The sequence below is a fragment of the Amblyomma mixtum genome, chromosome 7, assembly GCF_055824585.1.
Source record: "Amblyomma mixtum isolate Tamu chromosome 7, ASM5582458v1, whole genome shotgun sequence".
Taxonomy (NCBI): domain Eukaryota; kingdom Metazoa; phylum Arthropoda; class Arachnida; order Ixodida; family Ixodidae; genus Amblyomma; species Amblyomma mixtum.
This window is the reverse complement of record NC_143018.1, coordinates 44349879-44362939: the sequence shown is the minus strand read 5'-3', so window position 1 is coordinate 44362939 and position 13061 is coordinate 44349879. Positions and strand designations below refer to the sequence as shown.

Sequence of the window (13061 nt, the reverse complement as noted above, 5' to 3'; positions counted from 1 at the left end):
CCTCAGGCACGCACGCACGCACGCACGCACGCACGCACGCACACACACACACACACACACGCGCACACACACACACACACACACACACACACACACACACACACACACACACACACACACACACACACACGTGAACACAATAGGCCTATCTCGCACGCACACACACACGTGAACACAATAAGCCTTCGATCTCTCTATCTGGCACGCACGCACACACACACACACACACACACACACACATGTGAACACAATAGGCCTATCTCGCACGCACGCACGCACGCACGCGCACACACACACACACGTGCGCGCGCACGAGTGCATGCGGACAAACAGAAAACGGTGTACGCGGAGTCAGGCAGTTTGAAAATATCGGTAATGAAATTCGGAGAGGCGAGGGAACGCAATAATTCTGTCACATCAGCGGTTTTACTGGCCGCGCACAACAGACGTTTTCTGGAGATGTATGCACGCGGTGATATTGCGCTGGAGGTTAAAATGAAAAAAAAAATTGTTTGGCGCACGTTCAAGATATGGGCTTTCTCCCCGCGAAATTGACAGAGCTGGCATATGTTCTGTTCAGAATTCGAAGAAAGGGACAAGATTTGTGGCCCTCTCTGCGTGTTATTTGCTTAGCGCTTAAAAGAGCATTCGTAAGGCATCCAAACGAAAGAGAAGAAAGGAAGGAAGGAAGGGAATAAATAAAGACAGATAGGAAGAGTAACCGAGAAGCCAAGACAAAATTTAGGGGCGATCAGTTGAATCGATGCGGCGGGAAGGCGATATTTTTCTTTGACTCGCCAATCTACTCTTACTCGGGCTATATTACAGTTTCAATTCTGTTCCACACTCTATTCTACTTCAATTCTGGTTCTATTCCAGTTGTGATTCTATTCTTATTCCGATGGCTTATTTTATTCATTTTTACTGTGTCAATATTAGTCATTTTCACATGAGCTGACTCATTCTTACTCCAGCGTCTCTCTCCTCTGCTTTACAAGGAAGGAGGGGAAGGGTGGATTGAAGGAATAAGCGATGTGGGAAGAGGAGGACGGTTGGCAGGTGGCAGGTGGAACTTCCTTTCGAGCTCGAAATTCAGCACAGGCCGAGGAAGTAGCCATTGCTCTTGCCGCCTCGGACTCGCATTCGTAGGTAATCGTGACAGATTCGCGTCGAGCCTGTCAACATTTCCTGGCTGGCACGCAGTGAGGGAATCGGACCCTTCGCCCAAACGCATAGTTTGGACTCCGGGCCATCAGGGCGTTAGAGGTAATGAGGCTGCGGATGCGGCTGCCCGAGCCATCGGCTTTTCCCGGTCCTTGCTAGGGGCCTGAATAAAGCCGATGAGCGAACTCTGAGGCGCCTGCAGACCAACACTCTGTTGTGTCCTGCAATAGCGAAACATTTCGACCCCAAAATTGATGGGCGCTGCCTTCACTGTGGGGAAGTAACCGATACCTTCCACATGGTTTGGGCCTGTCAGTAGAATCCTTCCCTTCCCCACAATCCTGCCCCTTCCCGAGAGGCATGGGAGGCAGCCCTGCTCATCTGCTCGGGGCTGGAGTCTCAAAGGGCTCTAGTCCATCGGGCGCGAGTAGCGGCCTAGTCCAGCTGGGTCCCGGACTAAGGACTCAACCTATGTAAAAAGCCATTTTTGGCCTGCAAGCTCTCCTTTAGTTAATTAAAAAGTTGTCACCACCACCACCACCCTGTCAAATGTGGCGACGGCGTTCGCCGGATTTTCTTCCAACGAGGTATCCAAGGTATAGCGCAAAAGCAGCAAGAAAGAAATATATTGGTCTTGTTCTCAAATATCTCACAGCGTCAATTTCTTCGCGTAGAAAAGCCGCTCATTTTCACTATACGGAACTGCCGGCTTGTGGGTGGAAGTGTCATTCAATTTAGCTCCTGTTTTTTTGTGCTTGTTTATAGGGACTCTCCTTGCCAGGAAATAAACATTTCACGCATGATGGCCGCATCAGCGCAACAACACAAGCGGCATTTACATGAATCCGACAGCGCCGGGCTGAGTCGAGTTGTATGGTAGAAAAGCGGTTACTGGGTTTGTGTAAACGTCGCCGAGTCGGGTCGGGAGTTGACTAGATTCCTCAACTCCGCCAAAAGGGGTGGATTGACTCGCATCATTCTCGGAATATTACACCTAGTTCACTTTCACGCTTAGGAAGAGCATTTTCTGCCGAGGAGAACAGAAGTGGGAGCCGGTTAACTCCTCACGCAGCCGTGCCTCCTAAGGTGCGCCTCGAGATTTGACTCACTCGTATCGGGTTCAGATAAACAGATAGTCGACGAGTTGGGCTGACGTTGCTCAGCTCGAATCCCTGACTCGATCCGCCGCTGTGGGGTTCATGTAAACGAGGCTACAGCGACAGAGTGAAGGCACGCCAGTCATCACGCTGGCCGCAGGCAGCTCAAGAGGGCACCAGAGTTACGTGCTCGGCTAGCTTCATTACAGTAACTGTCAGTCGCCCCTGGCTTTTGGCCCGTGTGATTTAAATGACGTCATCTATTACGCCATTACATTTCGAAGGTTGTGCCACTAAAATGTGAATGCGGTGTATACTGTCAGGATCCACATGTGTCAGCACCGCGAACACAAAACAGGAAGGAAGAGAAGACAGTACAGAGCGCTGAACTGTTATGCGCGCACACTCAACCCTGTTTTTCCCATTTCCTTTTTTTTTTCGCATGTCATTCGTGCTGCATTTCATGGAACTCATTGTATAGTGTGATTCTTGTTATCTTTTGATGCCCTGGACATAGTGTGGGTCCCAGTTCGATCGCGCGCCTTGATTACTCCCCCTTGTGAGGTTTTACCTGATGTGTGTATATAAGTGAGGGTTCAGTTTTGTTTAAATAAAAGTTGGAAGTTCAGCGCTATGCGCTATCTTCTCCTTCTTCTTCCTGTGTTGTGTTCGCGCTGCTGATACATATGGATCTATTTCTTATGTAAAAATAACCTTCAAATTAGGTCCAGGACAGACGACTATGCATCAGTAGAGTGAAGAGCTGGGCGATTTGGTACATTATTGTAGAAAGAAATCCAGCGCGAAGGGTGGAGACACAGAAGAGGAACACAGGACGATCTGCACTGATATCGCACAGTACTCGGGATTCTAATATTTCGCCCTCATCGAAATGCGACCGCCGCGGCCGCGATCCAACGTGTGCCTTTCGGGCCAGCAGCCTAACTCTATAAACTCTAAGCCACCGCGGCACCTCCCTCAGCCAGGCAGATGACCAGGCTCACCTCTCCAGCGTTCATTAAACAATGCCTCCTCCTTCTCCATCATATGACCGACGTTCCAGATGCAGCAGATGTCCTCAGTATCAGGCAGGCTCTGTCCACTGCACGATGAAGGCCTCCGCTGTTAATCTTTGATTATCCCTGCCCTGCCTCTGCAGCGGCTATCTAGTCACCCCACCCTTATAGTCTACTTTTACTTTCCTTTTGGAACCCTTCAGTAACTTGCGATAACCAACCTCCGACTGTGTTCTTCAGTGCATTGCGTGTCAGGCTGAATCCATTTCCGTTTCTCTATTTCTGCTATGGCACATTTCTACGCTGGTATCTTTCTCTGTCTTCACCAGATTTATCTAAACATGTGATTAGCGATGTAAAGGGTTGCGATCAAAGCAGTAAGCGCATATTTCGTTTGAAGCGTATGGACGGCTACAACATTTCAGGTCCGATCATTGTAGCGTTATGCAGCGTAGCTAAAGGACCTTCACGCGTAAGCATGGACAAATACACGTACTCGTCCAATAAATACACGCACACGGCGCTGGTCCTGTCCTGCGCGTTCTACTTTTGTCCTCGTTCGTCAAGCCGTTTTCAATGCATGTCCAATAAAACCCGACATTCCGGCTGTTTTTCTCTTTTTCAATCGGTTAACGTCGAAGCCCTTATAACGTAAAGGGTGCCCGCTAAATGCGGAAAAAGAAAATGACTTCTAAAGTATATAAAACAAGTTTCAGAACTTCACAGAAGCGCTTACAAGGAACTGCACTCGAGGCAGTTTCACGTTGACGAGTCCCGACACGCATTTAGACCTTATTATGAACGAACATATGTTGCCGCATTTTCTTCTACTCTTTTCTTTGCCTCGTTTCCGGCACGCTTTCGAGACGGTCGTAAGAAACCGATGGCGCCTTTCATGGAGACAGAAAAAAATGCGAGCGCCTTCAAGTTCACCTCTCGTGTGTCGGTACCACACTGCGGACGCCGCGTGCGAGCACGCATAGAGGCTGAATGCGACGCCGTACGTGCAACCTGCAACGTGCGACAGCTTCCAAAAGATGTTGTTCTCAGCGCCGCGTCGCGCCCGTGGTTTGAGCACTACGCAACGCTCTCGACCGTCAAGGCACCGTAGCGTTGAGCCCGTGGAAGAATGGACAGTGACTGGCTATACGACCGCAAGTTGTCCACCGTGTTTGATCAGTGGAAGCCATGACGGTTCCTCGCCTGTGGATAAAGTTTCTTCCAAGGGCAGTCCTCACTTCCTTGGCTGGACTCTTATGCGTCACGATCGTCGGGCAACTGAGTCACATCGTGTCGTATCACACGCAGAATCTCGCCATCTACGTGAATCCACGAGGCATGACCGCCGGTGCCAAGACTAAACAGAGCGTCATTACACAGCGAATAAAGCAGCTGAAAGTGCCAGTGGTTCGTGTCACGACGCACGAGGTCACGAAGAATGTGATTAGGGAGTCCGGATTGAAGATCGTCGCAGTGGAATCGGAAAAATGGAAGGGTTCCCCTGGTAATCGTAACATTGCTCTTGTATACGCGGCAGAACAGCCTAACCCCGGCGAGTTCTTGGAAGTAGATGCAATGGTACATCAACTAGGCAAACGAGCGAACCCGGCGTTCAAGCCGTCAGGAGTTAAGCAACAGCGCTTACCACTTATTCGACAAAATACGCCAGAAGTTCTGGTTAAAGATTCATCTAAACACAATATAAGCAATGTCCACGGAAGCGACAGTTTAGTCAAAGTGATGGCCGAAGTAGACGAAGGAGTGGAAGCCAAAAATAGGAAACCAAACGCCTCGCACGCAAACAAAACGGTACTAACGAAGATTCCGGAGGAATACGCAATCGTTGATCCGGTGAAGAAGAAGCGGATTCTTTTACTTGCTTATTTCCGGTCCGGATCATCCTTTCTTGGTGGGTTGCTGTCTTCAGCGAGCAACACGACCTTTTTCAGCTACGAGCCGCTTAGCCTGCTAACTCCAGCAGAGCGTCTGGACTCCCCCATGTCCTCAAAAGGATTAGACATCTTGGAGAACCACCTGACGTGCCAGTTCCCGCGCATGTCAGACTACCTGGTAACCGCCGACAGGCGCTGGAACCATTATACTCCGAATGCATTCCTCATGAAATTGTGCGGCCGAAAAAAGAAGGTGTGTCTCAATCCACAATTTATGGCCGATGTTTGTCGACGCTCTCCATTTCAGGTCATCAAGGTCACACGGCTAAGCGTGTCTGACGTGTTACAGAGACTACAGCTGAACGCGTCTCTAAGGAACAACTTGAAAGTCTTGCACCTCGTGCGCGATCCACGAGGCATGCTGAGTTCTAGGAACAGTATGTCCTGGTGCAGGAAGTCGAAAACGTGCCTACAAGCCAAATGCCTCTGCCGTGAGATCGAAGAAGATTTGGACGCCTTCGAACAACTTAGACATCTACTCCCCAATGGTACGGTAAGACTAAGATACGAAGACATCGCGGCGCGGCCATTGAATGTGTCGACGGTGCTTTTTCAAGCCCTGGGCTTGGAGTTCTCGGATGCTGTTCAGGATTTTTTGAGAACTCACACGACCACGGATGATGCGAAAGTGTTGAGAAATCCTTACTCAACGGTGCGGCGCTCCAGTGTCACCGCTTACATGTGGACAAAGAAGCTTAACTGGGAACGCGTGAAGGAGATCCAGACAGCTTGCACAGTGGTTCTGAAGCGACTAGGCTACAAAGTGTTCGGCAGTTACGAAGAGCTGAAGAAGATGTTACCGTAGTCACATATTAATTCCAAGTCGAGGAAAATTATTACTGCGCCAGTAGGATGAGGAAAGGAGGCAATGAATCGAATACATATACACGAACCGTGGAGTTGTATTCGTGTCATTGCCTCCTTTCCTCACCCTACTGACGCAGTGTTCACTTTCCTCGACATGAACCAACTAACCTGGAAGAATGTTCTATCACTTCTATGTATTGTGGGTGAACAACTGCCGACAATTTATTTATTTCAAGTTAACTTTGATGACCTTTAATGGTGTGTTTTTTGTTACCGACAATGAGCGGGAAAGTGGAACATCGTTTCTAAATATTTTTTACATTGTGTCCGCAAGTGATTGAACTCCGCTCAATTTTCTGAACGCATTAAATATCGTCCAGGTACTGAGAACTTCGTATGAATTTCCGCTTGCTCTTATGTGATCATCTTCTAAGGACAGGAAGATGATTGTAGCGAAACGAGAAATTTTTGTTGATGTCCCAAGCTTGACCGAAGACAGACATCAGTAGATACTAGACGGCAAATGAATGGTGTAGCGGCCTACGAAGGCTCATTCATAGGTAGTGCAAAAAGACAATTTCATGAAGAACCCCGATGTCAAGCCATCTCTTTTCGCGTGCACGCCGTTTCAATGGCGCAGTAGTGAGACGAAAGGCGACATGGAATCTAAGGCAAAATCTGAAAGCTTTGAAACGAGAGCAATAAACATAATAAATAACGAATCGTTGTCCGCGCTTAAAAATTGTTTAGGGTGCCTGTTCTCCGAGAATGGCACAAAAAGTAGCGGCCCGACTTCAGCTGCTCGCTCAGCTCCGCTGTCCATTTGCAAGGTCGATGACATTGACAAAACCGGTAACCACACTGCACAAACAGCTTTGCAGTCACTGCAGGGAGTGTTCTATTACAAAGCCTTGACGAGCAGTACAAAATATCGACACTGGGCATTCATCATCTTTGTTCTGCGCTAATATGCTGATCACGAGCGGGTGTCTCCTCATGGCAAAGAGGTTGAACTGTAAGCGTTGTTCAGAGTACGTTCGGACGTTCGCCGTCCAACGTCCACAGCCGCTAGGCGGCCTTTGCTGTAAGGAATGTTCTGTGGTCTTTGCCTATTCACAAATTGCAGTATATTCAGTTTCCTCAGTTGTGTTACCTACCAGTCACAACGCAAGTCCTTCCTGCCTATCCTTTAGTGATAGCTTTTGCGTGCAGTTCAAGAGCCTGTGTGACATCAATTCTTTCATCTTAGCTTTACGTGTTCAAAGTGCTGCTTTGGTATGGACAATGCTTTGGGTTCTTAACTGCAGACTGCTAATTAGCAACCTGTACAAAAGCACAAAAAAGATCACCTGAAAGTAAGCAACGCGCTATTGCTTCGTTGGCATTTCTAGCAGTAAGTGGCGGCTTTTAATCCAATCTTAACGCAGACTTGATCACTTGACAGTGCATGTAAGCCCATAAAACCGTTTACCCTGCGAGTGTAGAATACTACTGATAATGAACATAGCCAATAGTTTTCTAGAAATTGGTCTTTACTGATTTTCTCATTAGCTGCAGTAGTCGCACCCCGTGTAAGAAAATGTTAGCCGCGTTTTCCCAACGTCGCAAACCTTTCGCATAATTAAGCCTCCTGGCTAAAGTTGCTGCTTGAAAGGAAGAAACCGCGGCACAAATAAGAAAGGCTCAATGTGCCATCACAACCTACACAGATGCCCAGAAATTCTGGACAAGCGCATTTTTCTCAGTGGGAATTTGTTCACCAACGCAGTTTTTTCGCCTATCATAAATTTGCTCCATAAGAATCAATAAATCCACGGGTCCTTCCTCGGGACGCCTGTAGTGTTCTGGTATCTTTTTGTAAAAAAACGTACCCTATTGGTTTCTTATATTATTCACTCTGTACGAGCGCAGGGCAAATTTTAAAAGCAAGATTTTGCGACGCGTTGAAAGATTAGATTATTCCCATCGATATGTCCATAAAAGTACCTTGCAATATTCAACAGTTGGCTCACAATTAAAAGTGAAGTCCAAGGAAGCTGGATTTGCATAGAAAAGAGACAGTGCCGTTTGTTGAGATGAAAAATAAACTTTATTGAAACAGTCTTGCAGGAGAAAACAGTCTTTCAACTTTATATCTCACATGAACCGGAGGCAAACCAGTAATAATTACAGAATACAGTGCAGCGGCTCAGCGCATTAGTACGATATGATGGTGTCACGTATATCCTTTGTTCCATTTATTGCGCTAGTGCTCTGAGCGACATACAGTAACCAAGAATATTACATAGCGTGCATTGTGCGCGTATTTTACAAGTGGTAGACAACGACAGCGAATGAACAGAGATAAGACGCTCGCTGGTGTTCTGATGTAACCACGTTCTTTTAAGTCGTGACTGGTTGGTTTCTACCGCTCCTCACGTTTTGAGCTTTACCGTGTGCAACGTTTCATTCCTTGAACTCACGTACCTATGCAGGCCAGGCTCCTTGACTCCCGTGTTTTATAATTTAGGCGGGTGATGGTTCTTGCTAGTGGGAAATTCACATGATATTCCATAGAGCTTGTGTCCTGTCTTGTGCCTTCATTTCGCGCTATGGAGCATCGGGTGTTTTAAAAACCCACTTATTGTGAACATTTTCACGCAACCGCCATCTAATGTCACTTTGTGGGGATCACTGCTAGTACTACTACGGCCTGTCTTGGTCGCTTATTTGCGCGACGACTGAAAGGTTGATTTTTCTTTAGCGAGTCACGGACTGTGGAGATGGCCACAACTTACCCTGTGCAGCAGTGCTTGGCTTGTACCAGAAAAAGGAACGTTCTTGTACGCCTATATTTTGTGGCGAACCTGTCGGCTTTGTTGGCCAATCAAATTTGCGGTTTCCCTCTGATCGTATTATCAGCTCCTTACAAAGCACAGATGCTTCTTGAGCTCGACCACTGACCGAAACCTGAATCGTCAAAGTAACCTGGAGGCACGTGGTTCAAGGAACAAACTATACTCGGATGCAGCTCAAGAATGCGGTGGCAAATAGCCCTCAAAAGAGTCCCTTCAACCAATAGAGTTTCTTACTATTGCCTAGAGGGAAAGCTGGCGGCGCTGCACTTCAGCCACCATGGACGCCCAAAGCATCATGGGGCGGTGAGCTACTTGTTGCGGCACAGTCGTAGTTTTTTGGGAACACGGAGTGGCTTTACTGAGATGTTTCATTCCGAAAACGCTGTTCGTGTGTGCGCAGACGACTTTCGCGCGAACGCAGTGGGCAAAACCCATAGTAGTGAAAACGCGACGACACACGACGCTAATAAAAGGTTTCACTTTTCCGAAATGCCATTAAGAAACCTCTTAAAGTATCTAAGCAACAACATCTTTTTTCAAAACATATTTATTTTTAAAAGTGCGCCTGTTAATTACGAAATATTAGTTTTTGTAGTGTTCATTACTTGGCCAATAGGAGAGCGAGTCGTCTCTTATTTTGGGCAAACTTTGCACCTAAATGCTTTTCTGATCGTTTGTTGCAATCATTAGACAAGATATTGAATGTTAGGACGTTTGTAGTTACCAAACAGCTTATTTTTTTATTATTTTTTGGCCAAAAGTTGCAGTTCCGCAACAAGTAGCTCACCGCCCCATGATGCTTTGAGCGCCCATGGTGGCTGGGGTGGTCACGTGGGGTCTCCATGCAAACTCCCATAGACGGGCTGCCAGCTTTCCCTCTAGGTAATAGTAAGAAACTCTATGCTTCAACCAATAGCGTCGACCGGTTGTCATGACGTCGCGGATGATCCCATTTTATGAAGGCGCTTGCCAGCCGCCGGTGATTTCAGGCTAGGGCATTAAGAGCGATGCCACGAGAACAGTTGACGCCATTTGATGGAGGGCCTCTTTTGAAGGGTATTTACCGCTGCATTATTGAGTTGGGCATGACTATAGCGGCCGGACAGCCCTTACCGTAGCAATGGTAAAGTAATTATGACTGCTGTACAACTTTATTTGTGATAACAGAGAGCAGCTGTTCAGCCGCACATCGATTCCTGCTCTGCTAACTATAATATAAGAGAGCTAAAACAGTCGGATTACGCACGATGCTTCTTAACGCGCCGGTTCTAAACTAGCTCCCTTCTCAAGATGCTAATCAAAGCAAGTGCAGTTCATTGTCCGTCAAACTGCCGTATTATAATACAAACGCTAATTCAGCTACCGACCCTAAACAGTCAACACATTTGAACTATGAGCTACCACCTTGCCAATTAATGGACTGAAAAAAAAAATAGAATTGTCATTGTCGTGTCCTTTCATTTTCTGCCCCTCGCTTTCCCTAATAAACCTTAGCTCAGCTTTATTTCAGTACAGTGTTAACATTCGTTTGATCGTCTTCTATTAGGAACCATTCAAATAAAAAAAGAAACGTTATGCTTCTATATTTTTGTGCGGCATGAGTTGTGGAGATTGCATGTTCGGGCGAACTATCTACAGCTTTCCAGGCCTGATTCCTCTTTCACTGGCACACCGACGCTGCTGCACAAGCTTTTACAGTGCGAAAACGCCTTGCCGTGTGTCAATCAGGCGCTGCAGTCAAGCGACACCAAGCATGTTATTCGCATCGAGGCCAGTGAACAGCGTAAGCCTGCTATAAGGCCCGTTCTCACTTGCGAGTCGCAGAGGTCGCGCGACCGTTTTGGTAGAAAAGCGACAGATAGACAGAGTAGATTGAGGCCCTAGGTTGAGAATCTCCCGCACCACTAATGTATCGCGGGTGTAGAAAAGCGACAGTCGCAAACGGTCGCACTGGTCGAAACGTGACAGTCGCAGGCCAGTCGCTCCCTGTTCGATTTTTCAGCCCTGCGACTGCGAGTCGCCAACCGCTGAACCAATCAGCGAGCGAGCCAAGCTTCCGGCAACGACACCACTCGCGGGCGCGCCGGGCGACGACCTGCGCTGCTCCCAGCTGTCGTCGCTAAGCCTAGCCGGTTTCATTTCGATGCCGCAGCTGATGGGCGCTTCGGATCCCGGCCAGCGCTAGTAATTAATAAGATGCTGCTTTCGTCACCGCTTTATTGTGGACCTCGTACTATAAAAATATCAAAACATTCTCGACTTCCGCGACGCCTTCAGCAGCGGGGCTAGCAGACAACAGTCGAGCCGCATTGAGCAGCAGCATCCTGGGAAGAAATTTTCTTGTGTCGCTGTTACCACTTCTACCAGCAACTCGGTATTGGGCAGCGATATTCATAAATGGTTAATTTTTTACATTGCTCTACCCAAGGGCTTCGTATGAACGCAAACAAGCAATATTGGCGCATTTTTCTGACGCCGGCCGGCATACTGCAGGCTGGTAGGCCGGCCCAGCAGAGAAGCGCGCCTCTGTCATCATGACGCTTGTACAACCGCTGTGCACATCAGAACCGTCCCAACATCCTCATCTTCGCTCGGGTCGTTGTAGTACAATGCGAATAGCAATTCAGAGGACCGAGCGCGAGTACAGGAGGCGCGGCCAAAACAGACGAAACTCTAAAAAGCGCGCGAACAATGTCTTTCAAGAGTTTTCGCTTCAAACGAGAACCTAATGGGGAGGCGACCCGCTGGTCGCGCTTGCAAGTGTGAACAACGGTGTTGTCGAGCTGCTGCCTGGTCGCAAGCGACTGCTGGTCGCGTGCCCTTTGCAACTCGCAAGTGTGAATGGGCCCATAAATTGCGGCCGTATCATCGATCCGCGTTTGTCGGGACAATCGCCATTACCATAGACACGTTTTTTTCTTTGAAGCATGCGTACACAATGCCGGCCATCGGTGGTCGCTTCGTAAGCCAGCCAAACTGCTGTCTCTGCGTCGATCCGGCACCCCTTGCCGCACACGTGACCTCTTCGCGCACCGCAGTGTGGTAGCCCCATCGTGTGGTAGCGCCACCATGTGGTTGCGCCATCGTGCGGTAGCGCCACCATGTGGTAGCGCCACCTTGGGGTAGCGCTACCAAGGGTAGCGCCACCTTGCGGTAGCGCCGCGCAAGGTGCTCTCATCTGGTCCTGTCCAGGAGCGTCGGGAGTAGTATTGAGAGACACGTGACCATCGACCACAGCGTGGCGCTGGGCTTCGCCGACACTGCTGCGCTGTACCGAGACACTTGACTGCTGGGTGTCGGCTTGAGCGTGTAGACCACCGTGCGTGGGTACCAGGTGGTGATCGAGGCCACAGACTTCTTGGGCCGCCGCGTGCTCGTGCTTGGCGCCGCGCCACCGGCTGTAGACGCCGACGCCGGAACGATGGGGCTTGGCGAAGCGTTGTGGCTGGACAGGGGCAGTGCCCGGGCCCTGGGGCACTTGTACGACAGCCTGGGAAAAGAGTCATTGACTTAGTGCTCTGCCTTGTAGATAAATGTCCTTGGCAAAAAAACCGGTCGTTTTCGAGTAGGGTGTGCCTGCCGTATCTTGCGTGCTAGCTTTTCGCGATAGTTTCCTAAACGTTCTTTGGAGAAAACTTACAGTCTGGATGACTCTACGGTAACTCGAACTTTTCTGTTCATTTTCCTCAAGCAACCACAACGATCACATGCCACTGGATCACAGGGTTCTGTTCCAGTAACGAAAAAATATACAGTTACTTAAAGCTGTCACAAGTTTTTATGGTAAATGTATGCTGAAACCCTGTGTACGCGAATGAGCTGGCTAGCAACCCTTAGAAAGGCCTATTGGTTAGAGCACGGCACAGGCTCGAGCCGACCTGAAAATGTGCTGTTTCGCCAGGCCTGGCTCGGGCTCGGGCCGGGCTTGCGTTCGTACATAGAGGGGCTGTGCATGGCATTTGATTCATTATTGCAGGGTGAAGTACACCTGTAGCGTTCAAGCAGTGACACGGATGAAGCAGGGCCTTGGTGTTAGGTGAGAAAATTACTCAACGCTTTTTTACTTATTTTTGGTGTCCACAACTGTCGCATTTTTATTCCGCGAGAAAAACGAGAAACAATATATATATTTTTACTGTTGCCCGGAACATCTGGGAAATGAAAAAAATCCGGGTGCTAAAATCTTTC

At 48.5% G+C, this 13061-nt stretch overlaps 2 protein-coding genes across 2 annotated transcripts in view; one reads left to right on the top strand and one right to left on the bottom strand.

Moving 5' to 3' along the window:
- The first annotated feature begins 4465 nt into the window (after positions 1-4465).
- LOC149335845 (carbohydrate sulfotransferase 1-like) lies at positions 4466-6034 on the top strand. The gene has a single exon (XM_089554023.1). The coding sequence runs from the start codon at positions 4466-4468 to the stop codon at positions 6032-6034; it is 1569 nt and encodes a 522-aa protein (XP_089410149.1).
- Positions 6035-9696: 3662 nt separating this feature from the next.
- Positions 9697-13061, bottom strand: part of LOC149335844 (uncharacterized) — a 46865-nt gene continuing 43500 nt past the window's right edge. Inside the window, exon 6 of the mRNA XM_089554566.1 lies at positions 9697-12363. Within this exon, the coding sequence (XP_089410692.1) occupies positions 12048-12363 (316 nt within the window). The 3' untranslated portion in view covers positions 9697-12047. The remainder of the gene's footprint in view (positions 12364-13061) is intronic.

Bases quoted from the DNA above. Each gene is read 5' to 3' on its own strand.
- LOC149335845 (XM_089554023.1), top strand. From the start codon at position 4,466: ATGACGGTTCCTCGCCTGTGGATAAAGTTTCTTCCAAGGGCAGTCCTC.